This window comes from Physella acuta, unplaced genomic scaffold (assembly GCF_028476545.2).
Source record: "Physella acuta isolate Inbredline_101_S28 unplaced genomic scaffold, ASM2847654v3 ptg000049l, whole genome shotgun sequence".
Classification (NCBI taxonomy): domain Eukaryota; kingdom Metazoa; phylum Mollusca; class Gastropoda; family Physidae; genus Physella; species Physella acuta.
In genome coordinates, this window is record NW_026731569.1 from 752,561 (window position 1) to 777,780 (window position 25,220).

The 25,220-nt window shown below is 38.6% G+C and overlaps 1 protein-coding gene across 2 annotated transcripts; it reads left to right on the top strand.

Moving 5' to 3' along the window:
• The first annotated feature begins 1,556 nt into the window (after window positions 1-1,556).
• On the top strand, window positions 1,557-25,027 carry LOC131945718 (bifunctional heparan sulfate N-deacetylase/N-sulfotransferase 3). 2 transcript variants are annotated; one of them, XM_059306396.1, is made up of 14 exons: window positions 1,557-1,687; window positions 7,163-8,146; window positions 11,957-12,153; window positions 12,883-13,009; window positions 15,372-15,484; window positions 15,864-16,046; window positions 17,435-17,563; window positions 17,645-17,827; window positions 19,987-20,083; window positions 20,695-20,818; window positions 21,524-21,695; window positions 21,922-22,092; window positions 23,126-23,235; window positions 24,297-25,027. In XM_059306396.1, the coding sequence occupies exons 2-14, from the start codon at window positions 7,255-7,257 to the stop codon at window positions 24,496-24,498; spliced, it is 2,700 nt and encodes an 899-aa protein (XP_059162379.1). In that variant the 5' UTR covers window positions 1,557-1,687; window positions 7,163-7,254; the 3' UTR covers window positions 24,499-25,027. The 2 variants fall into 2 exon arrangements, with proteins under 2 accessions (XP_059162379.1, XP_059162378.1); XM_059306395.1 differs by having other exon boundaries at window positions 1,568-1,683.
• The last annotated feature ends 193 nt before the right edge of the window (window positions 25,028-25,220 follow it).

Below are 25,220 nucleotides of genomic sequence, written 5' to 3' on the forward strand. Positions count from 1 at the left end.
ATCATGCATCAGACATGCCATTGTAAAACTTCATCAGTTAATCCACAAATCTATTCAAATCATGCATCAGACATGCCATTGTAAAACGTCATCAGTTAATCCACAAATCTATTCAAATCATGCATCAGACATGCCATTGTAAAACTTCATCAGTTAATCCACAAATCTATTCAAATCATGCATCAGACATGCCATTGTAAAACTTCATCAGTTAATCCACAAATCTATTCAAATCATGCATTGGACATGCCTTTGTAAAACTTCATCAGTTAATCCACAAATCTATTCAAATCTTACAGAAAATTCATAAATTTGAGTTCGTCTCCCACATTATTTAAAGCAAAATTAATTAACGACATGACTCTTCTGATAGCTAGTGACTATAAGTTAAGGTAATTAATGTGTCGACCCTTGGGTTATGGTTATGAGCCCAGTTCGTGTTATTTATCTGGCCACCTTAGGGCTTGCTTTATTGCTCCTTGACCCGTGGGTAAGGGTTATCGACGTGGAGACCCTATGGACGGGGGGGGGGGAATGATTGATGTCCCCTGGTAGGAGATCCAAAAGATGTTTTATAGCGTGCTTACAAAGATGGTCCTATTTTAAATCATATACGTCGCGTGTGAGCTAATTATTGCTCTAATCAATACTTAATGACGTTTATTGTCCAGCCGAGCAGGGGCGTGGGTTGACATAAATTGGGTTGGGTTTTTTAAAACATGTGATCAATACGCTTGAAATAAATTGGGTTGGTTTTTTTAAAACATGTGATCAATACGCTTGAAATAAATTGGGTTGGTTTTTTAAAACATGTGATCAATAAGCTTGAAATAAATTGGGTTGGTTTTTTTAAAACATGTGATCAATAAGCTTGAAATAAATTTGGTTGGTTTTTTAAAACATGTGATCAATACGCTTGAAATAAATTGGGTTGGGTTTTTTCAAACATTTGTGATCGATACGCTTTCAACCACAGCCCGCACACCTCTTCTGTCTTACCACAGTGCTAACCTGGGCTATTTGTCTTACCATTTCACCATATCACCTGTTGTGTCTCACCATTTCACCATCTCATCAATGAGTTTCACCACTATTACCACCTCTGTAATGTATCTCACCACTTTAATATCTCACCACTTTAATATCTCACCACTTTAATATCTCACCACTTTAATATCTCACCACTTTAATATCTCACCACTTTAATATCTCACCACTTTAATATCTCACCACTTTAATATCTCACCACTTTAATATCTCACCACTTTAATATCTCACCACTTTAATATCTCGCCAGCATGTTTGATGATAATGAACTACAATTTTCAAAATATAATTTTGAAACGTGGGCCCAATAGATCAGTATATAACTACATGTATTACATTTAAATATTCAGTATATAACTATACGTTTTACATATAAAACCTCTATATATTACTCTATGTATTACATTACTCAATATGTAACTATTTGACAATGTATTACCATTACCTGGGACCGACACTGTATCACACGACGGATAAAAATAGCACACACGGTTTTCAAAGTTCGTTGGCTGATATTGTTGTTGTAATGAATATCTACATGATGGGTACATGATTGTTTATGGAGTGTTCTGTTGGTCTAGATCACCAGTCGTAATACACTGGACTCATGATTGCTTCAGCATGATAACTCGATTTGTAGGTGAGTTTTACACAGTTGTATTTCTATAAATGTAACTCAATAGCTAGTATACAACTTAATAGCTAGTATACAACTCAATAGCTAGTGTACAACTCTATAGCTAGTATACAACTCAATAGCTAGTGTACAACTCAATAGCTAGTGTACAACTCTATAGCTAGTGTACAACTCTATAGCTAGTATACAACTTAATGGCTAGTATACAACTCAAAAGCTAGAGTTTTCACTGAGTGTATTTTAAGCTCTATTCATTGTTTTATTGGCTAATCTCGGCTTAAGCCTGATGCCCTAGGTGTAGGATAGCCTGGTGCCCTTGGTGTAGGTTAGTGATACATTATGTGTAGAATAGCCTGATGCTCTAAGTGTAGAATAACCTGATGCCCTATGTGTAGGATAGACTGATGCCCTATGTGTAGGATAGCCTGGTGCCCTAGGTGTAGGATAGCTTGGTGCCCTATGTGTAGGATAGGCTGATGCCCTATGTGTAGGATAGGCTGATGCCCTATGTGTAGGATAGCCTGATGCCCTAGGTGTAGGATAGCCTGGTGCCCTAGGTGTAGGATAATGATGCCCTATGTGTAGGATAGGCTGATGCCCTATGTGTAGGATAGCCTGATGCCCTAGGTGTAGGATAGGCTGATGCCCTATGTGTAGGATAGTAATGCCCTATGTGTAGGATAGGCTGATGCCCTATGTGTAGGATAGCCTGATGCCCTAGGTGTAGGATAGCCTGGTGCCCTATGTGTAGGATAATGATGCCATATGTGTAGGATAGCCTGATGCCTTATGTGTAGGATAGGCTGATGCCCTATGTGTAGGATAGTAATGCCCTAGGTGTAGGATAGCCTGATGCCCTAGGTTTAGGACAGCCTGATGCCCTAGGTGTAGGATAGCCTGGTGCCCTAGGTGTAGGATAGCCTGATGCCCTAGGTGTAGGATAGCCTCGTGCCCTAGGTGTAGGATAGCCTGGTGCCCTAGGTGTAGGATAGCCTGGTGCCCTAGGTGTAGGATAGTAATGCCCTATGTTTAGGATAGCCTGGTGCCCTATGTGTAGGATAGCCTGGTGCCCTAGGTGTAGGATAGCCTGGTGCCCTAGGTGTAGGATAGCCTGGTGCCCTAGGTGTAGGATAGCCTGGTGCCCTAGGTGTAGGATAGCCTGGTGCCCTAGGTGTAGGATAGCCTGGTGCCCTAGGTGTAGGACAGCCTGATGCCCTAGGTGTAGGATAGCCTGGTGCCCTAGGTGTAGGATAGCTTGGTGCCCTACGTGTAGGATAGCCTGATGCCCTATGTTTAGGATAGTGGTGCCCTAGGTGTAGGATAGCCTAATGTGTACGACAGGTTGACACGTGACACATAAGTGTGACCCCATAAAGCAGGTGCGATAGGTGTTAGAGGCACGGCCCCAGGTGGGGCAAGTGTCCCTCTTGTCACATTTCACTGACTTTAATATCCAGCATTGGACTGCTGTATACATTTGATTGCTGATTGTAAGTTGTGAAACTACAAGTCAATGCGTTCGGTGTAGAGATTTGATTTAATATTGGGACCTGATGCACGAGTAGTCGACCTAGTCAATGAGTTCGGTGTAGAGATTTGATTTAATATTGGGACCTGATGTACGAGTAGTCGACCAAACGTGCAGCTTTTGGGGCGAATCCCTCTCGTGGCCTTATTTAAGCTCCATTGTAACTCCATTATAGATTGCAAGCAATTTTTTCAGTGACTAAGATAAAGTGAAGATATTCAGCAATTTTGTTTAGAGGCTAAGATAATGTGAAGATATCCAACAATTTTGTTTAGGGGCTAAGATAATGTGAAGATATCCAACAGTTTTGTTTAGAGGCCAAGATAATTTGAAGATATCCAACAATTTTGTTTAGAGGCTAAGATAATGTGAAGATATCCAGCAATTTTGTTTAGAGGCTAAGATAATGTGAAGATATCCAACAATTTTGTTTAGGGGCTAAGATAATGTGAAGATATCCAACAATTTTGTTTAGTGGCTAAGATAATGTGAAGATATCCAACAATTTTGTTTAGAGGCTAAGATAATGTGAAGATATCCAACAATTTTGTTTAGTGGCTAAGATAATGTGAAGATATCCAACAATTTTGTTTAGTGGCTAAGATAATGTGAAGATATCCAACAATTTTGTTTAGAGGTATATTATTACAAGGAATTATTTATTCCGGCATATCTATCTAAGCAATTAGTTTAATTTCCCCCACCCACCAGCTAAATTAAATATGAACAATGGTGTTAAGTTTCAGATTGACGTATCAATATATCAAAGGAATGTAACGTAAGGTAGATTATTAATTTTTTTTTAAAAATATGTTCTTTATTTACTGTTTTTTTTTTAAAAATTAAATCTAATACGCAATACCAATGGCATACACCTATTCAAAATGGCGCATAAAAGAAACACTACAGGCAGTACAGAGGGGTTTCGATAAATATTGAAATGGGGCTTTTAACTGTCCAGACTTTTATGTGTATATTTTATTTTTACTAATTAGAAACAATGAGTGTAAAGGGAAACGATTAATTTCAAATAATCTTTTTCAAACGTCATCATGAATTTACAAGTACGAAAATAATTATTTAACATCAACAAACGAGTCAGCAACAAGTTCTAGATGAAAAACACAGACTAGTCATTCGAAACAAAGAAATATAATATAATATAATTTAATTCTGGACACATTTTCGCCCAGTCGCCAACTTGACTTTCGCCCAGTTGACCGTTGCCCACTTGACGTTCGCCCAGTTGACCGTTGCCCACTTGACGCTCGCCCAGTTGACCGTTGCCCACTTGACGTTCGCCCAGTTGACCGTTGCCCACTTGACGCTCGCCCAGTTGACCGTTGCCCACTTGACGCTCGCCCAGTTGACCGTTGCCCAGTTGACCGTTGCCCACTTGACGCTCGCCCAGTTGACCGTTTCCCACTTGACGCTCGCCCAGTTGACCGTTGCCCACTTGACGTTCGCCCAGTTGACCGCTTTAGTTTTGGACCTATTCAGTGGCTATTTATTCAATCCATGCTACGTATGTTGGACTATGTGGGCGTCTGTCCACGTTTGTAGTCCCTAGAGCAGGGGTCTCCAAACTTTTCAGCCCGAGGGCCGCATTAACTACCAAATATAAGTTCGGGGGCCAGTTTCTTCCAGGCATCTCATTGGGGTGGCGGAGTCCCCCCCCCCCGAAGAATGTCACCCCTCCCCCCAACAAAATATAATTTATATAGAAATATATACACATTTCAAGTACCCCCCCCCCCCCCGAGAAAAAGTTCTGAAAGAAACATCGTCAGGGGGCAGCAACACACTCGAGGTCCAAGTTTGCTCTTAAATTGTTCTTCACTTATTTCATTCTTGAAAACGTTTGTTCACACAGGTATGTTGTTCCAAAATTTGAAAGGTACCATGATGCAAATGTTTTAATATTAGGAAAGTCTTCCATGGGAAAACTCTTTTTAAAATCCACCCTCCCTTCTTTGACCTTGTCTCTAAGAAGGTCATTTGCATGCAATTCAATGACCTCTAGCTGCCGTTCATCTGGGCAACTGGAGACATTTGCTTCAAATGCGTTTTGAAGCCGTCTTATTTCTTCTGCCTTTGAATCCAAGTCAGAAAACCACTACTGAAACTGCAGCTGGAGGTGTTTGTTGATCTCGCATGGAAATGACTGGAGAACTCAGCTGTTGCTTCAGCCATGAAGACCTTGCACTGCTGGAAAATCGTCAATTTGTTGGCTTGTACGTGTTCCAAAAACATGACAAGTTGGGATCTGAAGGCCTTGAAGTGGGTGTATAGATCAGAAAAATAGATTTCCCTCTCTTGTAGTTTTAGGTTCAGAAAATTTAAATGACTAGTTATGTCTGCAGCAGTTCTATACCCACTCTTCATCAGAATTAATGGCTGTGGTTAGCCTTTACTGTCCAGGAAGTAACCTATCTCCTTAAATACTCTGCTCAGAACTTTCTCACAACTTAGCCGTCTTACTGCTGTGTAATAGGGTAAATATTGCGATTTTGTGTTTGGTTATTTCGACATAATTGCCTATGAACTGTCTATGATTGTTGAACCTACGTGACCTTATTAAATTCACCATCTTCCCCACTGCTAATGTCCAGATATTTAGCACACAAAGCTTGCTGGTGAATAATACAGTGCAGGAACATTGGTTGTAGAATGTTTTTTACTCATTCGCTTGTCCAACCAAGCCTTTCTTTATGCCACTCATCTACAGTCAGGTAACTGAGGTTAGTCCAGTCCAAGTTATAATCAACAAATGTTTTTTTTTACTAATTGAATATATCCTCTCCGGTAACAGCACCATACATGTTGTGTAGGGAAGCCAGCTCTTGTGTTATGTTCTTGTCTTCATCCACACCTCTAATGAACACAACCAGCTGAGAGGTGGAACTGCTGTACAGCGACTTATCCATTGCAATGGAAAAATGGCGAAATTTGCTTGTATTTTTCTCTATTCGAGTCACAATGTTTTCACCAATGTCTGCAACACGGTGGGCAATGGTATTTGCACCCAAAGCTACATTTTCAAATTGTTTTGAATTTTCTGGGCAAAGTTCCTCAGCAATCTCCAACAAAAAAAATTATCTCCGCAGGTCGGACGATAGGACTTTGCGGGCCGCATCCGGCCCGCGGGCCGTAGTTTGGAGACCTTTGCTCTAGAGGGAAGTAACCCATCACGCTAACATCTACATTCAGACCTAGCACTGTTTACCTGCTCATATCATTCTCCCATCCAGAGTTTCTTCCAGGCATCTCTTCGGGGGTCGAAGCCCCCCCCCCCCCCCCCGAAAATTTTTTACCGCCCCCCCCGAACGAAATGAACTTTATATAATTTATATAGAAAATATATACTTTTAACAGTGTCCGCCCCCCCCCTCCGGAGAAAGTTTACCGCCCCCCCCCCCCCGAAGATTTCAAGTGCCCCCCGGAGAAAAAAGTCTGGAAGAAACACTGCTCCCATCACCAGGTTATAAGGTCAGCAGTACAAGACGCTTATAATTTGATCAGAACTTTAATTTTTTTGAGTTTTTTTTTATATTAATTAAGTCAAAACTATATATTTTAAAAATTTTAGTAAGCTTATGATTTATAAGATTTGATATAGGCCTATGGTTAATCATCCAAGAAATTATCGGTATATTATTAAATCATTTGAAAAATTCGGTCACGGAGACCTACACCAGTACGAAAAAAACTATAAATTAAAGCTTTGAAAACAACAAGTTACATCGTAAAGTATTATTAAAGTTTTGCTAAAACAAAAGTTTACATTTTAGTTTTTCCTCAACATTAAAATAGAATCTTACTGTCACAAACAAAGCAAACAGACTTAACAAATTTTGGCAAAACGTTCCTCTTCAATGGTGAGGGCTGTGTACGGTTTAATGTCTTGACTGCTTTACTGGTGTCTCGTTTGACATTTTTATTTTCGTCAGAGTGTCTGTCATCATACTAGACTCGGCTTGTCACTCCGTGCACCTAACTTGTCAAGTTGTTGTCTTGATGGCTGTGTTGGTGCAGCTCTGAAATGAAGGCTAGACAAGTGAGCGTGTGGATGCTGACCATGATGGGGCGGTGCTGCTCCGTCAAGAGATGCTCCTTCCTCAAGCTGATGGCCCTCTTTGTCTCAGCCTTTCTCACGTGGACCATCGTGGTCTTGATGAACGCCTCAGGTGTGGCGCGCGTCCTCAGAAGTTCCGTCTATGACGACCAGTTGGCCCAGCCCAGCGACCTGAGCGCCCTCTATGACGAGAGTGACCTGGCTCAGGAGGAGAGTCTGGACGGTTACTTCATGCGTGACAACCCCCTCGGGACTTACTTCAGCGAGAGGCTGCGTGCCTACGCCGCATCTGGGGGCCCCGGGGCGTCCAACAAAAAACCGCTGAAGAAAGTCCTGGTCCTTGTGCGAGACACGGAGTCCTCGCATGTCGGGGTCCTGGGCCAGTTCTTTGAGCAGTTGCGGCTGGAGTACAGGATCGTGTCGGTGGACGAGGACATGCCGACACTCGTGCTGGAGCCTGAGCTGCCTCAGTATGCCGTGCTCGTCTTTGGCGACTACTTGTCTTATCTCAAGATGGCGCCGGCACGCAGGAACGTTCTAGAAGAATACTGCAAGAAATATAAAGTTGGCATTCTAGCCTTTACGTTGTCTAAAGGCAAGGGATACAAGCTGGTGACTGAGTTTGGATTAGAGATGCATCATGGGTACAAGTTAAAGCAGTACAAATTAAACCCACGAGTTGAATTTTGGCGGGTAGCAAAGAAAGAGGCGGTCTTTGATGAAAGTTTGCCATCTTCTGATTGGACGCTATTTATAACTAAGCATGAGACGTACAGACCATTGGTCTACTCAACAGTTGACGAGTCCGTGAAATCTGGGACGTCAGAGTTTGGTTGCGTCATAGCCGTACACGATCAAGGTAGGCTACTCTTTGTTTGATCAACTCTACTAAAGCTTCTCTGTATAGTCAAATGTCTGATGTAACGATATGTTTAAACTCTACTAAAGCTTCTCTGTATAGACAAATGTATGTCTGATGTAACGATATGTTTAAACTCTACTAAAGCTTCTCTGTATAGTCAAATGTCTGATGTAACGATATGTTTAAACTCTACTAAAGCTTCTCTGTATAGACAAATGTCTGATGTAACAATATGTTTAAACTCTACTAAAGCTTCTCTGTATAGACAAATGTCTGATGTAACAATATGTTTAAACTCTACTAAAGCTTCTCTGTATAGACAAATGTATGTCTGATGTAACAATATGTTTAAACTCTACTAAAGCTTCTCTGTATAGACAAATGTCTGATGTAACAATATGTTTAAACTCTACTAAAGCTTCTCTGTATAGACAAATGTCTGATGTAACAATATGTTTAAACTCTACTAAAGCTTCTCTGTATAGACAAATGTCTGATGTAACAATATGTTTAAACTCTACTAAAGCTTCTCTGTATAGACAAATGTCTGATGTAACAATATGTTTAAACTCTACTAAAGCTTCTCTGTATAGACAAATGTCTGATGTAACAATATGTTTAAACTCTACTAAAGCTTCTCTGTATAGACAAATGTCTGATGTAACAATATGTTTAAACTCTACTAAAGCTTCTCTGTATAGACAAATGTCTGATGTAACAATATGTTTAAACTCTACTAAAGCTTCTCTGTATAGACAAATGTCTGATGTAACAATATGTTTAAACTCTACTAAAGCTTCTCTGTATAGACAAATGTCTGATGTAACAATATGTTTAAACTCTACTAAAGCTTCTCTGTATAGACAAATGTCTGATGTAACAATATGTTTAAACTCTACTAAAGCTTCTCTGTATAGACAAATGTCTGATGTAACAATATGTTTAAACTCTACTAAAGCTTCTCTGTATAGACAAATGTATGTCTGATGTAACGATATGTTTAAACTCTACTAAAGCTTCTCTGTATAGTCAAATGTCTGATGTAACGATATGTTTAAACTCTACTAAAGCTTCTCTGTATAGACAAATGTCTGATGTAACAATATGTTTAAACTCTACTAAAGCTTCTCTGTATAGACAAATGTCTGATGTAACAATATGTTTAAACTCTACTAAAGCTTCTCTGTATAGACAAATGTCTGATGTAACAATATGTTTAAACTCTACTAAAGCTTCTCTGTATAGACAAATGTCTGATGTAACAATATGTTTAAACTCTACTAAAGCTTCTCTGTATAGACAAATGTCTGATGTAACAATATGTTTAAACTCTACTAAAGCTTCTCTGTATAGACAAATGTCTGATGTAACAATATGTTTAAACTCTACTAAAGCTTCTCTGTATAGACAAATGTCTGATGTAACAATATGTTTAAACTCTACTAAAGCTTCTCTGTATAGACAAATGTATGTCTGATGTAACGATATGTTTAAACTCTACTAAAGCTTCTCTGTATAGTCAAATGTCTGATGTAACGATATGTTTAAACTCTACTAAAGCTTCTCTGTATAGACAAATGTCTGATGTAACAATATGTTTAAACTCTACTAAAGCTTCTCTGTATAGACAAATGTCTGATGTAACAATATGTTTAAACTCTACTAAAGCTTCTCTGTATAGACAAATGTCTGATGTAACAATATGTTTAAACTCTACTAAAGCTTCTCTGTATAGACAAATGTATGTCTGATGTAACAATATGTTTAAACTCTACTAAAGCTTCTCTGTATAGTCAAATGTCTGATGTAACGATATGTTTAAACTCTACTCAGAGGCGTAGCTAAGGGAGGGCCGACCCGGGTGGGAGGGGGCGCCAAACGGGTTAAAAAGAGTAATAAATTTCTCATTTCTAGCTGCATTTCTGAATTATAGGCAAAGTTAAGAAAATAAACTTTACTATTCATTGCTTTCCCGACTGGCTCAGTTGATTTTTACATCAATTATTTAACATTATGGTAAAACATTTGTTATGGGATAGTTACTGGTAAAAGCCTCCCCAACCTTAACAAATGTAACTATATATAAGTAATAGGAGGGGGGGCGCTTAAATAAGCAATTTGCCCGGGCGCTACCCCTCTCACTTGACTAAAACCTCTCTACATACTATAATTGATGTAACAATATTTTTAAAATTAGCTATCTATTTTTTTTTTGCTATTTTAAGAAGTCTAGATGTTTTAAATGAAAATCTACATCGCGTTTAAAACTGAATTGTTTTATTTTTATTTACCCACTTTAGTCAGTCGAAAGCTTATCTTTACAAGAGGGACAATAATTTTCCGTTTAATTGGGTCAACTGTTGACCGCTATAATGTGGCAAGTGCTGGTTGCTTATTATGTTGACAGATTCTGTTGAATGTCGGGATCAAAAATATATTATAGACTTATGCTGCATGGCGTTTTCAATTACTATAACTCCCTCATCTATGCCCAGGTCTTTTAGACGGCATAGAGCGGCTCATTTCTTTAACTGTCTTGGTGCCCAGGTCTTCTAGACGGCATAGAGCGACTCATTTCTTTGTCTTGGTGCCCAGGTCTTCTAGACGGCATAGAGCGACTCATTTCTTTGTCTTGGTACCCAGGTCTTCTAGACGGCATAGAGCGACTCATTTCTTTGTCTTGGTACCCAGGTCTTCTAGACGGCATAGAGCGACTCATTTCTTTGTCTTGGTGCCCAGGTCTTCTAGACGGCATAGAGCGACTCATTTCTTTGTCTTGGTACCCAGGTCTTCTAGACGGCATAGAGCGACTCATTTCTTTGTCTTGGTACCCAGGTCTTCTAGACGGCATAGAGCGACTCATTTCTTTGTCTTGGTGCCCAGGTCTTCTAGACGGCATAGAGCGACTCATTTCTTTGTCTTGGTACCCAGGTCTTCTAGACGGCATAGAGCGACTCATTTCTTTGTCTTGGTGCCCAGGTCTTCTAGACGGCATAGAGCGACTCATTTCTTTGTCTTGGTGCCCAGGTCTTCTAGACGGCATAGAGCGACTCATTTCTTTGTCTTGGTACCCAGGTCTTCTAGACGGCATAGAGCGACTCATTTCTTTGTCTTGGTACCCAGGTCTTCTAGACGGCATAGAGCGACTCATTTCTTTAACTGTCTTGGTGCCCAGGTCTTCTAGACGGCATAGAGCGACTCATTTCTTTGTCTTGGTACCCAGGTCTTCTAGACGGCATAGAGCGACTCATTTCTTTGTCTTGGTGCCCAGGTCTTCTAGACGGCATAGAGCGACTCATTTCTTTAACTGTCTTGGTGCCCAGGTCTTCTAGACGGCATAGAGCGACTCATTTCTTTGTCTTGGTGCCCAGGTCTTCTAGACGGCATAGAGCGACTCATTTCTTTGTCTTGGTGCACAGGTCTTCTAGACGGCATAGAGCGACTCATTTCTTTGTCTTGGTGCCCATGTCTTCTAGACGGCATAGAGCGACTCATTTCTTTAACTGTCTTGGTGCCCAGGTCTTCTAGACGGCATAGAGCGACTCATTTCTTTGTCTTGGTGCCCAGGTCTTCTAGACGGCATAGAGCGACTCATTTCTTTGTCTTGGTGCCCAGGTCTTCTAGACGGCATAGAGCGACTCATTTCTTTGTCTTGGTGCCCAGGTCTTCTAGACGGCATAGAGCGACTCATTTCTTTGTCTTGGTGCCCAGGTCTTCTAGACGGCATAGAGCGACTCATTTCTTTGTCTTGGTACCCAGGTCTTCTAGACGGCATAGAGCGACTCATTTCTTTGTCTTGGTGCCCAGGTCTTCTAGACGGCATAGAGCGACTTATCCTGGGCTCTGACTTGACCTTCTGGATGAACGTCATCGTGGCCATGGACGGTTTGACCCACCTAACAGATGGACGGTTGGCGCTACCACTGGACCGTCTCATTCAGGTGGACGTGGACGACATGTTTGTTGGGCAGTCTGGGATCCGAACCCTCACACAGGACGCACAGGTGAACGTTTCTTCAATATCGTCTGCTAGTTAACTAGGTTTGTATTCCACATTTATCCTCTTCTTTAATAGGACTTGAAATAAGGTATTAGAAGCGTGTGTGTGTCTATGTTCTTTGTTGCCCTTTTTAGTATTTATTTCAAAAAGGTACACATACAAAAGGGAAGCAACTGAAAATAAATCACAAAATGGAGATATCATCAACGATATATTTCTCAAACAAAGGTGTTACAACGTGATAAGCGCACTAAACGGTGCTATTGTCACAAAAAGGTGTTCACCATAGATCGCTGTCAGAAAATATTGACCACACTTAAAGTTTATCGTTGTGATTTATTTGAGGGCGACACGTATCTCGTGGACAAAGAGAGTTGTCAGACATCAACTACCACCTCAGATGTTTTTATTTGACGTGCCCAATAAAATCTGAACAAGAGCATCCATCAGATCGAACCAGTACCGCTTCCCCTCACCTTCTACTCAGCAACCTTATACGCTTTTATATATATATATATATATATATATATATATATATATATATAAAAGCGTATATATATATATATATATATATATATATATATATATATATATATATATATATATATATATATATATATATATATATATATAATTATATATTCCTATGCTGACTTACATGTTTTCTGTTATAAGTCATGAACCTAAAATTGTAAAATGGCAAATTGTACGTCTGTGATACTCTGTGCATCAGGAGATGTTGGCAAGTCAGAAGCGGATTGGTCAATATATTCCCAACTTTCGATACAAGCTCGGCTATTCTGGTGGCATGTACGCCAAAGGTAGTGACAGAGAAATCGAAGGGGACAGAAAGATTGTAGGTAAGAAATAGGAAAGCATTTCTGTACACAAACATACACACACAAACATACACACACACACTGTCACACACACACACTGTCACACACACACACACACACACACACACACACACACACACACAGGTACGATTGTCAACTGTATATTGAATCTACTTACGAAAACGGAAATGTACATTACAATAAAGTATAGATGTCTTTATATAGGTCAACTAGTAATTAATCCAACCAATGGAGAACAAGGGCGCGTTCAACCTCATTGAAAACTAGCAGACATAATTAGTTAAACCACATCCAGTTAAACTACATCCAGTTCCCTTGATATGGAAAACCCATACAATATATGTAGGTTTAACCACATTAACCACATTTGTTACAGAATTGGCAGAGACCTTTGACTGGTTTAACCACATTTGTTACAGAACTGGCAGAGACCTTTGACTAGTTTAACCACATTTGTTACAGAACTGGCAGAGACCTTTGACTGGTTTAACCACATTTGTTACAGAACTGGGAGAGAACTTTGACTGGTTTAACCACATTTGTTACAGAACTGGCAGAGAACTTTGACTGGTTTAACCACTTTTGTTACAGAACTGGCAGAGAACTTTGACTGGTTTAACCACTTTTGTTACAGAACTGGCAGAGAACTTTGACTGGTTTAACCACTTTTGTTACAGAATTGGCAGAGAACTTTGGTTTAACCATATTTGTTACAGAACTGGCAGAGAACTTTGGTTTAACCACATTTGTTACAGAACTGGCAGAGAACTTTGGTTTAACCACATTTGTTACAGAACTGGCAGAGAACTTTGACTGGTTTAACCAGATTTGTTACAGAACTGACAGAGAACTTTGGTTTAACCACTTTTGTTACAGAACTGGCAGAAAACTTTGACTGGTTTAACCACATTTGTTACAGAACTGGCAGAAAACTTTGACTGGTTTAACCACATTAACCACATTTGTTACAGAACTGGCAGAAAACTTTGACTGGTTTAACCACTTTTGTTACAGAACTGACAGAGAACTTTGGTTTAACCACTTTTGTTACAGAACTGGCAGAAAACTTTGACTGGTTTAACCACATTTGTTACAGAACTGGCAGAAAACTTTGACTGGTTTAACCACATTAACCACATTTGTTACAGAACTGGCAGAAAACTTTGGTTTAACCACATTTGTTACAGAACTGGCAGAGAACTTTGGTTTAACCACATTTGTTACAGAACTGGCAGAGAACTTTGGTTTAACCACATTTGTTACAGAACTGGCAGAGAACTTTGGTTTAACCACATTTGTTACAGAACTGGCAGAGAACTTTGACTGGTTTAACCAGATTTGTTACAGAACTGACAGAGAACTTTGGTTTAACCACATTTGTTACAGAACTGGCAGAGAACTTTGACTGGTTTAACCACATTTGTTACAGAACTGACAGAGAACTTTGGTTTAACCACTTTTGTTACAGAACTGGCAGAGAACTTTGACTGGTTTAACCACATTTGTTACAGAACTGACAGAGAACTTTGGTTTAACCACTTTTGTTACAGAACTGGCAGAAAACTTTGACTGGTTTAACCACATTTGTTACAGAACTGGCAGAAAACTTTGACTGGTTTAACCACATTAACCACATTTGTTACAGAACTGGCAGAAAACTTTGACTGGTTTAACCACTTTTGTTACAGAACTGACAGAGAACTTTGGTTTAACCACTTTTGTTACAGAACTGGCAGAAAACTTTGACTGGTTTAACCACATTTGTTACAGAACTGGCAGAAAACTTTGACTGGTTTAACCACATTAACCACATTTGTTACAGAACTGGCAGAAAACTTTGGTTTAACCACATTTGTTACAGAACTGGCAGAGAACTTTGGTTTAACCACATTTGTTACAGAACTGGCAGAGAACTTTGGTTTAACCACATTTGTTACAGAACTGGCAGAGAACTTTGACTGGTTTAACCAGATTTGTTACAGAACTGACAGAGAACTTTGGTTTAACCACATTTGTTACAGAACTGGCAGAGAACTTTGACTGGTTTAACCACATTTGTTACAGAACTGACAGAGAACTTTGGTTTAACCACTTTTGTTACAGAACTGGCAGAGAACTTTGACTGGTTTAACCACATTTGTTACAGAACTGACAGAGAACTTTGGTTTAACCACTTTTGTTACAGAACTGGCAGAAAACTTTGACTGGTTTAACCACATTTGTTACAGAACTGGCAGAAAACTTTGACTGGTTTAACCACTTTTGTTACAGAACTGACAGAGAACTTTGGTTTAACCACTTTTGTTACAGAACTGGCAGAAAACTTTGACTGGTTTAACCACATTAACCACATTTGTTACAGAACTGGCAGAGAACTTTGACTGGTTTAACCACATGTATCGCCATGAGCAGCCTCACATACTGAACAGGTCGTCTTTTGAATCTTCCATGGAGAGTAACATCAATTTTGCTATGGTGGGTCAACTCATGATGTCATCTCATGAGGTCATCTCATGATGTCATCTCATGACATCTACTGTCATGGATTGTCTTCGTACGACATCTCATGTCCTCTTATGCCATCTCATGTCATCTCATGTCATCTACTGTCATATATTGTCCTCGAGTGTCACCATATGTCATCATGTCTTCTCGTTCTACCATAATACCTGTACACACTTATTTATGCACACCTGCCACATGCATATATATATATATATATATATATATATATATATATATATATATATATATATATATATATATATATATATATATATATATATATATGGGATATGTGGTTTTTTTAAATTCCAAGTAAGAATTCGAGTTGATTTGATTGTAATCTGTCAAGGAAAACGGCATGCACGTGCAGAGTGAGTATATGGTCACACCTCACCACTCAGGTGTGTTTCCTGTACTAGACTTTGTGTATGACACCTGGAAGGAGAAAGGTGTTTTATGTACAAGTACAGAGCAGTACCCCAGACCCTTGCCACAATGGGGACGTAGGGGGTTCATATATAAAGGTATTATGGTAAGTGTTATCATATATAAAGGTATTATGGTAAGTCTGTGTTAACTTATAGAAAGGTATTATGGTAAGTCTGTGTTATCTTATATAAAGGTATTATGGTAAGTCTGTGTTATCTTATATAAAGGTATTATGGTAAGTGTTATCTTATATAAAGGTATTATGGTAAGTCTGTGTTAACTTATAGCAAGGTATTATGGTAAGTCTGTGTTAACTTATATAAAGGTATTATGGTAAGTGTTATCTTATATAAAGGTATTATGGTAAGTGTTATCTTATAGAAAGGTATTATGGTAAGTCTGTGTTAACTTATATAAAGGTATTATGGTAAGTCTGTGTTATCTTATAGAAAAGTATTATGGTAAGTCTGTGTTAACTTATAGAAAGGTATTATGGTAAGTGTTAACTTATAGCAAGGTATTATGGTAAGTCTGTGTTAACTTATAGAAAGGTATTATGGTAAGTGTTATCATATATAAAAGTATTATGGTAAGTCTGTGTTAACTTATATAAAGGTATTATGGTAAGTCTGTTTTATCTTATAGAAAAGTATTATGGTAAGTCTGTGTTAACTTATAGAAAGGTATTATGGTAAGTCTGTGTTAACTTATAGAAAGGTATTATGGTAAGTCTGTGTTATCTTATAGAAAAGTATTATGGTAAGTCTGTGTTAACTTATAGAAAGGTATTATGGTAAGTCTGTGTTAACTTATAGAAAGGTATTATGGTAAGTCTGTGTTAACTTATAGAAAAGTATTATGGTAAGTCTGTGTTAACTTATAGAAAGGTATTATGGTAAGTCTGTGTTAACTTATAGAAAGGTATTATGGTAAGTCTGTGTTAACTTATAGAAAGGTATTATGGTAAGTCTGTGTTAACTTCTAGAAAGGTATTATGGTAAATCTGTGTTAACTTATAGAAACGTATTTTTGGTCTCACTTGTTTTTTTTCTTGTCTGGATACAAACTATAACAGAGAAAATATTTTTAAATGAGAGTTTTATGCATTTTGTTTCATGGTGTCTTCTTCTGTTGCATGTTGTGTCCTATTGTTGCATGTTGTGTTCTATTGTTGCATGTTGTGTTCTATTGTGTCCAGTTGTTGCATGTTTTGTCCTATTGTATCTTATTGTTGCATGTTGTGTCCTAATTGTTACATATCTCCTATAATTGCATGTGTGTCATATTGTTGCATGTTGAGTTCTGTTATTGCATGTTGTGTCATATTGTTGCAGGTTGTGTCCAATTGTTGCATGTTGTGTTCTATTGTTGCATGTTGTGTCCTATTGTTGGATGCTGTGTCCAATTGTTGCCTGTTGTGTCCAATTGTTGCATGGTGTGTGCTATTGTTGCATATCTCCTATTGTTGCATGTTGTGTCATATTGTTGCAGGTTGTACCGCGTCAGACTTGTCGCTTGTACACACGAACTGTCAAGTTTGAGAACTATCCTGGTGGAAAAGCAGAGCTTGACAGTAGCATCAGGGGAGGCCACCTCTTTAACATTATACTTAGCACCCCAGTGAGTTGTCTCTCGTGCTCATCTTGAAGTTGTCTGTAAAGACATGATTGCCTTACAACTAAACTGTTCCACTTTCCCCAGGTGATGATTTTTATGACGCACATGTCCAACTATGCAAATGACCGTGTGGCCATCTACGCGTTTGAAAGAGTGTTTGAGTTTGTGTTGAAGTGGACGAACCTGCGCCTGTTGTCCCCTCCCCCGCTGGAGATTGCCAGAAGATATTTCGCCATGTACCCGCAAGAAATGGATCCCGTTTGGACGGTGAGTGGCCATGAACATCCAGTGGCGTCTTGACTGACGTTGTTTGAACTATGTTCTATCAATTACGTACTTTCGGTGTTGAGCTTCTTTTAACTAACGAAGCATTATATGCCTTCTTTTAAAGTTCTACAGCTAGCCGGGTATTATATTGCCTGACACAACTTATTTTTTAGCGTTGTTTTTACTTTCTTGTATTCAAAGTGTAGAGGAAGTATTGTCACCGTGCAAAAAAAAAATCGAAAATCTCGACGTTTTACACCTCCCTGAGTCGGAAAAACATTTTACAATTTTGTCCGTATGTCTGTGTGTTTGTGTGGATGTGTGTCTGTGAAAACGATAACTTGTGTACCGTTACAGCTAGGTTGATGAAAATGCATTTATAAAAATTATATCAGCGATTTTCGGTAGCCGGAACTGGAACATATTCTACTTTTGGTTTTTCAAAAGCCTATAACTTGAATAATGTTTCAGGTAGATAACCCATATATCACGTATAAGTAAAAGATCTAATTCTCTGCCTTCCAACCAAGCAGGCTATACCTCCCAGTATAACTCTACCTGTAACTAGACCAAGCAGACTATACATGCCAGTATAACTCTTCCTGTAACTAGACCAAGCAGACTATACATGCCAGTATAACTCTACCTATAACTAGACCAAGAAGTCTATACCTGCCAGTATAACTACCTGTAACTAGACCAAGCCGACTATACATGCCAGTATAACTCTACCTGTAACTAGACCAAACAGACTATACATGCCAGTATAACTCTACCTGTAACTAGCCCAAGCAGACTATACATGCCAGTATAACTCTACCTGTAACTAGACCAAGCAGACTATACATGCCAGTATAACTCTACCTGTAACTAGACCAAGCAGACTATACATGCCAGTATAACTCTACCTGTAACTAGACCAAGCAGACTATACATGCCAGTATAACTCTACCTGTAACTAGACCAAGCAGGCTATACATGTCAGTATAACTCTACCTGTAACTAGACCAAGCAGACTATACATGCCAGTATAACTCTACCTGTAACTAGACCAAGCAGGCTATACATGTCAGTATAACTCTACCTGTAACTAGACCAAGCAGACTATACATGTCAGTATAACTCTACCTGTAACTAGACCAAGCAGACTATACATGCCAGTATAACTCCACCTGTAACTAGACCAAGCAGACTATACCTGCCAGTATAACTCTACCTGTAACTAGCCCAAGCAGACTATACCCGCCAGTATAACTCTACCTGTAACTAGACCAAGCAGACTATACATGCCAGTATAACTCCACCTGTAACTAGACCAAGCAGACTATACATGCCAGTATAACTCTACCTGTAACTAGCCCAAGCAGACTATACCCGCCAGTATAACTCTACCTGTAACTAGACCAAGCAGACTATACATGCCAGTATAACTCCACCTGTAACTAGACCAAGCAGACTATACATGCCAGTATAACTCTACCTGTAACTAGCCCAAGCAGACTATACCCGCCAGTATAACTCTACCTGTAACTAGACCAAGCAGACTATACATGCCAGTATAACTCCACCTGTAACTAGACCAAGCAGACTATACATGCCAGTATAACTCTACCTGTAACTAGACCAAGCAGACTATACATGCCATTATAAATCCACCTGTAACTAGACCAAGCAGACTATACCCGCCAGTATAACTCTACCTGTAACTAGACCAAGCAGGCTATACCTGCCATTATAAATCCACCTGTAACTAGCCCAAGCAGACTATACCCGCCAGTATAACTCTACCTGTAACTAGACCAAGCAGACTATACATGCCAGTATAACTCCACCTGTAACTAGACCAAGCAGACTATACATGCCAGTATAACTCTACCTGTAACTAGACCAAGCAGACTATACATGCCATTATAAATCCACCTGTAACTAGACCAAGCAGACTATACATGCCAGTATAACTCCACCTGTAACTAGACCAAGCAGACTATACATGCCAGTATAACTCTACCTGTAACTAGACCAAGCAGACTATACATGCCATTATAAATCCACCTGTAACTAGACCAAGCAGGCTATACCTGCCATTATAAATCCACCTAGCCCACCTTAAGGCGAGCACTTACCGATGTAATCTGACCTGATCACGTGTCGTGTTACAGAACCCCTGTGTGTTCAACAAGCACCTGGAGATCTGGCCCCACAACAAAACCTGCAACAGACTACCCAAGTTTATCATCGTGGGACCACAAAAAACCGGTATCATTTAGTGCAGGGGTTTGGTTCGTTGTATTCAGAAACACACAAAACAGCGACTTAATTTTTTTATAGCTACTTATACCATGGGAGAGGCTTAGGAAGTGTTGGGGGGGGGGGGGGAGAGATCAGCGGCGGAATAAGCTTGGTGGGACTCTTGGAGGAAATGTACTGGTGACCCCTATAGACATGACTAACCTTAACCCACCAGGAACCACTGCCTGTATGACATGACTAACCTTAACCCACCAGGAACCACTGCCTGTATGACATGACTAACCTTAACCCACCAGGAACCACTGCCTGTATGACATGACTAACCTTAACCCACCAGGAACCACTGCCTGTATGACATGACTAACCTTAACCCACCAGGAACCACTGCCTGTATGACATGACTAACCTTAACCCACCAGGAACCACTGCCTGTATGACATGACTAACCTTAACCCACCAGGAACCACTGCCTGTATGACATGACTAACCTTAACCCACCAGGAACCACTGCCTGTATGACATGACTAACCTTAACCCACCAGGAACCACTGCCTGTATGACATGACTAACCTTAACCCACCACTGCCTGTATGACATGACTAACCTTAACCCACCAGGAACCACTGCCCTGCTGCGGTTTCTTGAAGTCCATCCCCTTATGAAGACCAGCACACCGGACCCTGAACACTTCGAGGAAATTCAGTTCTTCGGTTCAAACAATTATCTTAAAGGCATTGACTGGTATGTAGATATCTTGAATAATTATTTGAAAAATATCAACTAGTAAGGCCAGTGGCGTAGCGATGTTGGGTGTCACCTGGTGCGCCACTTAATGGTGTCACCCCTCAGAGGCGTAGCGACCCAAACTTTCAATTTTCGATTTGCACCCCCCCCCCCAAACTTTCGATTTGCACCTCTTAAAACATTTTTAACACTCGAATTAATCATTTAATTTAGTGGAATTTATCATTTTTCTCTATATATTTTGCTAATTTTTGCCTTGGTGTCACCCCCCTAAATGGTGTCACCTGGTGCGGTCCGCGCCCCCCCCCTCGCTACGCTTCTGAGTAAGGCTATCACTTTATTCGTTGTATCTGTTGATACACTTATCTTGCAGACATTAACTGGCACGTGTATCTGTAGGTACTGGCCACATCCTGCTATGGGGAGATAACGCTTTACCATATTTACAAAGGTGCTGGCTTAAGTCAACCATCACACAGTCCAATATATGAGCGAACTTACTTGACAAGTGCTTTCTTGATATTAATTTTCAAACTCGCGGTTCTTACACTATAATAAAACAAGTCTGTTGCCTCGTGTAGTGTGTCAAATAAAACATTGTGTGTATGTGTTTGTTTATCCTTGTCATTGGCTAATCACATACACACTGTGCACAAAGTATTCTTGTGTTTATTGCAGCTTATAATGCCATCTTTCCTCCAGGTACCAGGAACATTTCCCAGAACCTAACGACCCACGAATCTGGTTGTTTGAAAAAAGTGCCAACTACTTCGACAGCGCACTAACACCAAAGCGAGTATATGCCCTGCTGCCAGATGCAAAGATCATTGTTCTAGTTAGTGATCCAGCAAAGCGAGCCTACTCGTGGTATTATGTGAGTTACCTCTCTTTGTTTTTTTCAACCAGTACCCGTAACTCTTTACAAACCTTGACCACATTAGAAGGGTTTTTAATGGCCCGCTAAATTTTATTTTAATTAGAAATGCTGCTCTGATGCGAAAAACTATATAAGCTTTGATGGCCCATCCTCTCCGTTGTTTATGGTTTATTTATAGCCCTGCATGCTGTTTTACACGTAACAAATGTCTTGACGTCTGCAGCACTTACGCTCACACAGTGATCCCGTTGCCATGAATTACACATTTTTTGAGGTTGTGTCGGCCCCGGAAACGTCTCCCCGTTTTCTCAAAGCCACAAGAAACAGATGCTTACAGCCAGGAATGTACGCCGTACACCTGGCCAGGTGGTTGCAGTTTTTTCCTAAGGAACAGGTAACTCGTGCTCATTACGTTTAGCTTCGTTTACCTGCCCAGTTCGTCACTCTCCGGCCTGTACACACAAGATGCTTACCTGAGTAGGTCTGGGATCTGGTTCGAAGCCATTTCTCCCAGAGAAAAAAAAACTTTTTTTTCACTGAAATGAAACTTGTAAAATAAAAATGTAGCTTTACAATTACAAGTAAAGGTATTTGTAAAAATAAATTGTTAAATTTATACAATTATACAGAGAAGTGCAAATTGCATTTGAAAAATAGATTAAACTTTCATATTAAGATCTATAAGTCACTATAAGTATAAGAGGGTTCTTTGATGTGTTAAAAATTATTTTAAGATTTACAAGTTTTGATCGAATTATAACTTCACTTTGAAGATAATATTCAGATATCTATATCTAAAGGGCGATGGTACATGCTAATGTTATTAAAAGGATGAAATCCACCATCCCACTAGCAACATAACATAAACAGTTCCAAAAACCAGCCACCCACCAGCAACACAATTTACCACTACAAAAATTACGACTTATAATTGATGTGATTTAGATCTACAAAATTGATAGAAAATCACTTCCATTGTTACAACTGTAAGCCTTTATTTGTGTTTGAAATTAAAGAAAATTGTCTGCTGATTAAATCAACCGATTCAACCAACAGTTCTAATTAGTTAAAATCTGGAAAAATAAAATTAGAATCAAGTATATCAAAGCCTGTTATGTAACATTGTTATATAAGCTATATATACTTCATTTAACACAATGTAAATCATAATGTAAAGAAAAGATAATCTCCCTATCCACTTTGTGTTAAAGTAATTCTGATGCCATAGATGACATACAATAACACTTACATAGATGTTGAGTTTAAACAAAATACTTGGAAACCTTAGATGATGATTTTAAGATTCTAGTACTAACAGCTTGGTGTAATGTGTAAATGTTTAGAAAACACAAATTGTGATCAGTATACATCAAGTCCCTCTAAGTGCAATTATTTTTACAAGCAAATGTAAATGTTTGGTCTACCAGATATACATCATTGACGCTGATCAACTTGCTAATGATCCAGTTTCTGTGCTCCATGACCTACAAGGATTTCTCAAAGTGCAGCCAGTGTTAGACTATTCCACCAAACTTAGGTACCACTTTTCAAGTTTATTGTGTACACTAGCTAGTAGAGTTTGTCGGGGTGTTCCATCAATTTAAGTTGAAATCAAATGTGTCCTCTAGATTAAATTACTAAATAAAAAGTGTCGTTTTTTCTTGTAGTTAAAATTAAATGTCTTATTTTTTAGGATTAAATAAAATGCATAAAAAATCTTAATGTATGCTCCATTAACAGTTACATGACTACTATGCTTTAAGTTTACGTTTCCATCATTTTAAGTTGAAATCAAAATTAAATGTGTCCTCTAAATTAAGTTAATAAATTAAATGTATCTTTATTCTTGGGGTTAAATATTTGTCTTATTATAAACTTTTATTCAGTTAATAATGTCTGTTTAGGTTAGTTATTAAATCTTGTAACTCACTTTTGACCAACTTCTAATGCAGGACATGTTTAAACTTTCTAGACATCTTAGTCTTTAATGACAATGCAAGATTATCTGATTTTTTTATTCAATTAGTTATTAAATTTGTAATAAAAATGTACATAAACTTTTAAAGATATGTATATTCAATATTAAAGGGGAGATAACAACATAATTTACCTTAAGGGATTAATCCATCAGTCTGGTTAAACTGTGATGGTCACTGAGGGTCTGTTTACAAGAATGTTAGGAAGGGTCAGATAACTATCTTCTAGCAATAGCAAGCTACTGATCTGGATTTAAAGCAAATGTTTTAGTCATATGTAGCATTTTTTTCATTAAGAATAAATTAATAAAAACTTTATAATAATAGTAAGCTTTTTACTTTTAAAATACTTGAAAATATAATCACTAACCAAACTTAATTTCTTAAATAAAAATAATGGTCTCAGGTGAAATCTCTTACACATTTTGGTAAACAAAACTTTAATTAAAATAAAGCAAGTATTTTTTTCAAATTTTCATTGCATTTAAAAGCTTATAATTATGAAGGTTTTTATATTTGTTACAGTGAGGATTAGATTGATGTGCACTTTATTTACTGTGTAAATACAATGTTACAGTTTTGAGTTGATGTGGCCTAGATTCCTCTTGTTGGTTGTATCTAGGTATGACAAGGTCAAGGGATTTTTCTGCCTGAAAGACTCAGGATGTTTGAATTCAAATAAAGGCAGAGTTTACCCAGCCATGGACCTAGAGTCTCACACAGTTCTTCAAACTTTCTACAGAGACCACAACAACAACCTAAAGACATTGTTCAATGATATAAAGCAGCCCCATCCACAATGGCTGATAAACAATATAGACTGAATCATTTACTTTACCAATAATGTTCATGTTATTCATTTTGTCTACATCTTAAATTTTATTTATTTTTCCTAATGTTATGCTAATATGTGTGTTAAGTTTTATTCCTTTAACCTAGTATGTCAGTCTGGGAAAAATAATCCATCAAGTGGCATGACAAAGTGAGTGATGATCCACACACTTTATAGCCAACCACCCATGGTGTGATTCAGTATGAATGCTCTCATTACTCACAAGAATGAATGCATACTGTATGTAGCTAGAGCAAAGCAACTGTTTCATAATATCAATGCACAACAGAGCAATGACATTTTTAATTAAAATTAGTACAAGAGGTAAACTAGCAAAATGTTACAAAAAAGTTTAAGAAATCTGGTCATTGGGTAGTTATTTAATACCCACCAAGGATAGACTCTCTCTTGCCATTGTAAGTAAACTGTATTGGTGTGTCTTCAGATTTTAATGTTGTTTTTCTATGACTTATCATTAATTATTATAGTATCAAACAGTAAATAAATTGTAATAGTTGTTTTATGCTATTAGATGTTTTTTTACTTTCTCGTATATACGTAGTATAGAGAAAGTATTGTAATCGTGCAAAAAAAAAAAATCGAGATTTTTACAGATCTCGACGTGTTACACCTCATTGATACGGAAAAACATAATTTTGCAATCTTGTCCGTATGTCTGTGTGTGTGTGTGTCTGTCTGTGTGTGTGTCTGTCC